The sequence below is a fragment of the Aptenodytes forsteri genome, unplaced genomic scaffold, assembly GCF_000699145.1.
Source record: "Aptenodytes forsteri isolate BGI_AS27 unplaced genomic scaffold, ASM69914v1 Scaffold1, whole genome shotgun sequence".
In the NCBI taxonomy this organism is placed as follows: domain Eukaryota; kingdom Metazoa; phylum Chordata; class Aves; order Sphenisciformes; family Spheniscidae; genus Aptenodytes; species Aptenodytes forsteri.
Genome location: NW_008795035.1, coordinates 6185003 through 6191923, shown reverse-complemented (window position 1 = coordinate 6191923; position 6921 = coordinate 6185003). Strand labels below are relative to the sequence as shown.

The following is a 6921-nucleotide window of genomic DNA, read 5'->3' as shown; positions in this document are numbered from 1 at the left end:
GCCGGCATCGCAGCGGTCCAGCCCCAGGAACTTCCAGGCGGAGTAGAGCTGCCCCACCTGGGCGATCTCCGCCCCCGCATCTTGGCAGCTCTGCTTGGCCTCCTCCAGCGTCATTCCGGCCGGCTGGTCCAGGTAGAAAACCTCTCCTAGGAGGGAGAGGGGAGCATCAGTGCTGAGCATCATCCAGAGCATCCCCACCTGGAGCATCCCCGCCTGGAGCATCCCCGCCCGGGCTGAGCCCTGTGCCCTAAGGGGGAGGGAGAACATGGGATGCCACTGATCTTCCCCAGGTTCCCTCCCACCCAGCCCCTGGCCCAGCACCCACCTCTGAGCGCAGAGGAGAAGCAGAAGGCATCAAAGCGGTGCAGGTGCCGGTGGCGTGGGCCGTAGCTGCGGATGCCCGGGGCGAGGTGCAGCCCACCGCAAGGCTTGCGGGGCAGGCGGATGGGGTACTGCACGGTGCCATCGGCCAGCCAGCCTGCGTTGCACCAGTCCAGCCCCTCGCTCCAGGCCTGGAAGAGCTGGTTGAAGGTGGCGAGGACGGCGCCTTGCTCCTGGCACACTCGCTCGGCTTCATGGAAGTTGAGCCTGTACTGCCCACGGGGAGGCTGGTAGGGGAACACGATGCCTGGGGGCAGACGGGGTGCTCAGCTGGCTCCACAGGCGGCTCACCCACCCCGCGTCCGGCCCCAGCAGGAGCCACAGGGGTCCCCAACCCATCCCAAATTCAGGCTCTGGGACAGGGACCACCCCCGGGTGGCACAGCTCAAGGCTCAGGCGTGCCGGGATGGGGCTGCTCCGGGCATGCAGCGGCCAGCGGCGAGTTGCCAGCGACATCTGGTGGCACAGGGACACAGTGGCTCGGTTCTGGGAACACACGGACCACCTTCATGGTGACAGCACCAGCACGTACAGGGATGAACAGACTATGATAATGGGGATACAGGGACCACCACACGGATGTATGGACCACGGTCCTGGGGACACGAAGGTAGTCGTCCCTGGGAGGCACGGGCCACCCCTGTGAGGATGGACAGACCATCGGCATGGGGATGCACAGGCTACAGGAACAGGGACAGAAGGCCCAGCATCCCAGGGACATATGGGCCAGGATCGCAGAGACACATGGACCACCAACATGGGGATGGATGGACCACTGTCACAGGGATGGATGGACCACAGGAACATGTGCACCACCACGGACCACAGTCACAGAGACCGGTGGGGACAAGCCACCATGGGAGGGAGGGCCCAGGGGCCGAGGGGGTGGGCAGGGGCACAGCAAGGGGGACATTCCCACAGCTCTGAGCTTGGCAGTGGAGCCAGGGCTGAGTCAGGTCCCTCACGGCAAGTGAGCAAGAGGGGTTGGACCAACCACCAAGGTTCATCACAAGATGCATGGGGATATCCAGAGCTGGGAGGCGAGGGGGCGGCTGCACATGACGCAGCACAGCAGGAAGATGGGTGGATAGAGGCAGGAAACGCTGCAGCCACGGAGTCACCCCCAACTCTGACTCCACAGTAGCATCCCCAGCATCCCAGCTGGGCAGACTGCTCTGGGCTCGCTCGGTGCTGAGATCCCACAGCCAGACGGCCCCAAGCCACCACCCCATCACACCGAGCATCCCAGCCCCTTTCTGCCCATGATTGGGCTCCCCGACCCTCCTGCCTTGCTACCTCCCCCAAGGAGGGGGTGCCACGGGAAGGCCAGGCTCACTGGCTTGGCACAGGGGGTCACACGGTCCCCACCATGCCCCTACCTTGCAGCCGGAGGTCCACCACATCGCTCTCATCCTCCAGCCCATCGATGACCTCGCAGCGGTATTTGCCATCATCCTGCAAGCGCACATCACTGACGACCAGCGAGGCTTCGCGCCGGCCAGCCTGGCGGAGGTGAGCGCGGCCCTGGAAGTCCCCGAAGGCCATGTAGGTCTTGCCGATGGCCACCAGCACATCCTGCTCCTTGGTGTAGTCGTCCCGCAGCTTGGACCACTTGATGCGGATCTTGCGCTTGGCCTCCAGGTCAGGCTCGTAGTGGTAGTGGCAGGGCAGGGTGACATTGGCACCACTGGAGCTGTAGATGGGGTCTTTGGATGTCTCCACCACCAGCTTGGCCCCGTTGAAGTAAACCACTGAAGTAAACCAGGGAGGGCAGGCGTGAAGTGTGGGTCAGGGTCCAGGGCTGGGCAGCACCCCCAAATACCCCTGCAGCCACTCCACTCCCTCCCTCCAGCCACCTCCTCTTCTGCCTGAGCATCCCATGAGCATCCCCCGAGCATCCCTAGAGCACCCCCACATGCTCCTCCGGGCCCCACATCCCCCCCAAGAGATGGGTCCCAGCCCCATCCCAGTGGCGGGGGGGGGGGGACGACTTCAGCCCCTTGCACCGACCTGCCAGCCCGTCTTTCCGCCAGCCCTGCCAATCCCCGATATACCTTTCTCCTGCCCCTTGCCCTTGTCGTTCATGATGTGGTTGTAGTAGAAGCCGTTGTAGAAGGGGTGGTGGGAGCCGCTGGCCAGCCGCAGCAGGGTGGCCTCCAGGAGCAGCGGGAGCAGCAGCATGGCTGGGAAGCGAGGCCGAACCCTGAGCCTGGGCTGCCGAGGGGAAAGGGCTGTGGTAACACCCCAAAATAACCAGGAGAGCCCCAGCGCTGCCTGGCACATGGCAGCAGGCAAACCCCACCGCAGGGATGCAAGGAGAGGGGTGGGAATAGCCAGCAGAGCGGCTCGCCTGCCCGCAGGGGAGGGCGCAGGCAACCTGAGCCGTGCCCCCAGACCTGCCTAACTGCCGGGGCTCCCAGTCCCCTCCATCCTCATCCTCCCGTCTGGGTCACGCTGCGCACCACTGCATTTGCCGCTGCCGCCCGTTGGGGCTTGCGGAAAGGCCGGCCCGGAGAGGGGTGAGCTGAGACCAAGCCAGGGATGGAGCAGCCAGGGGAAATGGGATCCCAGGGCATCCTTTGAACAGGGAGCACTGGGAAAACATCACGTAGGGGGTGCGGGGGGGAGAGAAGTGGCCGAGCCCCGCTGTAAGCCGCAAGCTCGGTTTACAGAGGCAGCCGAGCATGCAACCCAGCTGAGGAGGGGAGGAGAGAGCTCGGGGCTGCCTCCGCTGCCCCAGCACTGGACAAAGCCCGGCAGCACCCAGCTGGCCTAGCCGAGGACCCCTGGCTCCGACCCAGGGCTGCCGCTTTGCACCACAGACGCAGCTGGTGCTGACCCCATGCAACACGTTTCGCTCCCAAACCACATTCCCTGGGTGGGGGGAAGCCTGGCTGCCCCACAGCACCGGAGACCCGCGCTGCCCCGAGCTCTGGGTGCCCTGGGCACCCTTGGGTGCCCTGCATGGGGCTCACCCAGGGTGGCTTGCAGCAGTATTTGCCGGCTTGCGAGCTTTCCCAGAGCCGGCAGAGGGGGCCCGGTACCCAGCAAGCCTCCAGCAGCCCCCATCCAAGACTGGGAGGGATCTGACATCTGTGCCCCCTGCTTAGACAAGGTTTACAAGTGCCTGCAAAGGTGCCCCAGGCCAGGGGGCTGTGGGAGAGCGGGTGCTCACCCCCGGCAGGGTCCGATACAGGGTACGGCGATGGTCTCCGGGATCCAGGGCATGCAACCGGCTGCTCTCACCATGGGTTGCTCGCTCCCGGGCTCTCCTCCGCGGCCGGTGCCACTGCTCGCCTTCCATGGGGTGCAACCCACGCTTGCCACCCGACGAGGTCTGCGGAACCGGTGCCGGAGGGCACAGGGTGCACCCACTCGATGGCCAGCACAGCCCCGGGAGCCCAGCAGCAGTGGTGCACGGCACTGCAGGCACCGGAGCCCAGCAGGCATACCACCACGTGCTGCCCGCGCATGGCAGGGCAGGCTCGAGGCACCAGCAGCTTCGCACCTCGGTTTGGGGGGCACCAGCCCTGGCCCCCCTGTGCCCCCAATGCCTAGCCACCCCCCTAGAGCCCAGCATTGCGGTGACACGCCAGGTGGCCTGGCATCCTCAACCGCAATACCAGTGACCATTCGTGCTGCAGCACCCACCGTAGTGATGCCTGACACCTTCTGCAGTGATGCCCAGCACCCTCCATGGCGATGCCATCCCTCCCTGCCCTCCACGGCAAGCAGGGTGCCCACCACGCCGGGGTGCCAGCCCTCCCCAGCCCCGGCTCTGGGGCCAAGCCCTACTCACGGTGGTTGCGGGCAGGCTGCGGGCAGGCTGCAGGCAGGCGTGCGGGCAGGCTGCAGGCAGATGCACTGTGTTTAGGGCTCTTGCAGGGCTGAGAGGAAGCAGCTCCAGGGCCTGCCTCTTAAAGGGAAACACACGCCTTTCCCAACCCCCTGCTCGCAGCCCGGAGCTGGGGTGGGTGCCCTCGGCCCCCCGCCTGCCCGCCATGCCTCGGCGACGGCCTCGCCGTGCACCTGCACGCTGCCCGCACGCTGCCCGCACGCTGCCCGCACGCTGCCCGCACGCTGCCCGCACGCTGCCCGCACGCTGCCCGCACGCTGCCCGCACGCTGCCCGCACGCTGCCCGCACGCTGCCCGCACGCTGCCCGCACGCTGCCCGCACGCTGCCCGCACGCTGCCCGCACGCTGCCCGCACGCTGCCCGCACGCTGCCCGCACGCTGCCCGCACGCTGCCCGCACGCTGCCCGCACGCTGCCCGCACGCTGCCCGCACGCTGCCCGCACGCTGCCCGCACGCTGCCCGCACGCTGCCCGCACGCTGCCCGCACGCTGCCCGCACGCTGCCCGCACGCTGCCCGCACGCTGCCCGCACGCTGCCCGCACGCTGCCCGCACGCTGCCCGCACGCTGCCCGCACGCTGCCCGCACGCTGCCCGCACGCTGCCCGCACGCTGCCCGCACGCTGCCCGCACGCTGCCCGCACGCTGCCCGCACGCTGCCCGCACGCTGCCCGCACGCTGCCCGCACGCTGCCCGCACGCTGCCCGCACGCTGCCCGCACGCTGCCCGCACGCTGCCCGCACGCTGCCCGCACGCTGCCCGCACGCTGCCCGCACGCTGCCCGCACGCTGCCCGCACGCTGCCCGCACGCTGCCCGCACGCTGCCCGCACGCTGCCCGCACGCTGCCCGCACGCTGCCCGCACGCTGCCCGCACGCTGCCCGCACGCTGCCCGCACGCTGCCCGCACGCTGCCCGCACGCTGCCCGCACGCTGCCCGCACGCTGCCCGCACGCTGCCCGCACGCTGCCCGCACGCTGCCCGCACGCTGCCCGCACGCTGCCCGCACGCTGCCCGCACGCTGCCCGCACGCTGCCCGCACGCTGCCCGCACGCTGCCCGCACGCTGCCCGCACGCTGCCCGCACGCTGCCCGCACGCTGCCCGCACGCTGCCCGCACGCTGCCCGCACGCTGCCCGCACGCTGCCCGCACGCTGCCCGCACGCTGCCCGCACGCTGCCCGCACGCTGCCCGCACGCTGCCCGCACGCTGCCCGCACGCTGCCCGCACGCTGCCCGCACGCTGCCCGCACGCTGCCCGCACGCTGCCCGCACGCTGCCCGCACGCTGCCCGCACGCTGCCCGCACGCTGCCCGCACGCTGCCCGCACGCTGCCCGCACGCTGCCCGCACGCTGCCCGCACGCTGCCCGCACGCTGCCCGCACGCTGCCCGCACGCTGCCCGCACGCTGCCCGCACGCTGCCCGCACGCTGCCCGCACGCTGCCCGCACGCTGCCCGCACGCTGCCCGCACGCTGCCCGCACGCTGCCCGCACGCTGCCCGCACGCTGCCCGCACGCTGCCCGCACGCTGCCCGCACGCTGCCCGCACGCTGCCCGCACGCTGCCCGCACGCTGCCCGCACGCTGCCCGCACGCTGCCCGCACGCTGCCCGCACGCTGCCCGCACGCTGCCCGCACGCTGCCCGCACGCTGCCCGCACGCTGCCCGCACGCTGCCCGCACGCTGCCCGCACGCTGCCCGCACGCTGCCCGCACGCTGCCCGCACGCTGCCCGCACGCTGCCCGCACGCTGCCCGCACGCTGCCCACATGCCTCATCTGTGACGTGCCATCCGCCAGCATTGCCCCCAGCTTGGAGGGGAGAGCGGCGGGGAGTGGGATGCCCCATAGGGGCTGGTGGGACCCCGTGATGCCCCACGCAAAGCCCCAGTGAAGCCACAGTGCCGGGGCAGAAGATCCATCCCTTGTCCCACATCCCACCGGGGGGACTGGCCGCGGTCCCCAGGCAATGGTGGTGTCGAGCACACATGTGGCAGGAGCACCGTGGGCATGAACGGCTCGGGATGGGTGGGCTGTGGTGGGGGGGTGGACCATGCCCGGGATGTGCAAGCAGTGCCTGCCTGCTCTGGGGTCCAGGGGAGGCAGCTGAGCCACGGGGTTCAGCCTCTTCGGGGTCCGCTTGGGGCTGTGGGGGCAAAGCAGAGGCACAGAAACCAGGGCAAAAGCTTTAGGGTGCCGGCTGCACCCATCTGAGGGGGCATCATCCCTAGACTTGGGTGATGCGCTCTGCGCCAGCTCCTGCCGGCACACAGACATGCAGCCCCGGCTCCGAGAGCCCCAGGTCCGGCCCTCAGGAAGGGCAGCACGGCAGCGGCACAGCCAGGGGATGCCGGTCCAGGAGTGGCCAATGGGTCAAGCACACGGAGGAACCACAGAGCGGCATGTGCCCTGACCCGGCGACCCACCACCCCGGTCCACTGCGCCGCTTCACCCCCCGCTTTGTTGTTTTATGGCAAGGAAATGAGGCACGGGGGGCCCTGGTCTGGCTCTTGCCGCCGTGCAGGACGGCGTCAAGCCGGAATGTGCCCTGACCCGGCGACCCACCACCCCGGTCCACTGCGCCGCTTCACCCCCCGCTTTGTGGTTTTATGGCAAGGAAATGAGGCACGGGGGCCCCTGGTCTGGCTCTTGCCCCGTGCAGGGTGCAGGACGGCGTCAAGCCAAACAACTTG

The 6921-nt window shown here is 69.7% G+C and overlaps 1 protein-coding gene across 1 annotated transcript in view; it reads right to left on the bottom strand.

Annotated features, from left to right (window-relative positions):
* The window catches only part of HAPLN3 (hyaluronan and proteoglycan link protein 3), a 3066-nt gene extending 504 nt beyond the window's left edge, over positions 1 to 2562 (bottom strand). Inside the window, exons 1-4 of the mRNA XM_009276570.1 lie at positions 2436 to 2562; positions 1761 to 2132; positions 326 to 628; positions 1 to 146 (exon numbers count right to left, since the gene is read on the bottom strand). The exon at positions 1 to 146 is cut by the window's left edge and continues 22 nt beyond it. Of these exons, the coding sequence (XP_009274845.1) occupies positions 1 to 146; positions 326 to 628; positions 1761 to 2132; positions 2436 to 2562 (948 nt within the window). The remainder of the gene's footprint in view (positions 147 to 325; positions 629 to 1760; positions 2133 to 2435) is intronic.
* Between the last annotated feature and the right edge of the window lie 4359 nt (positions 2563 to 6921).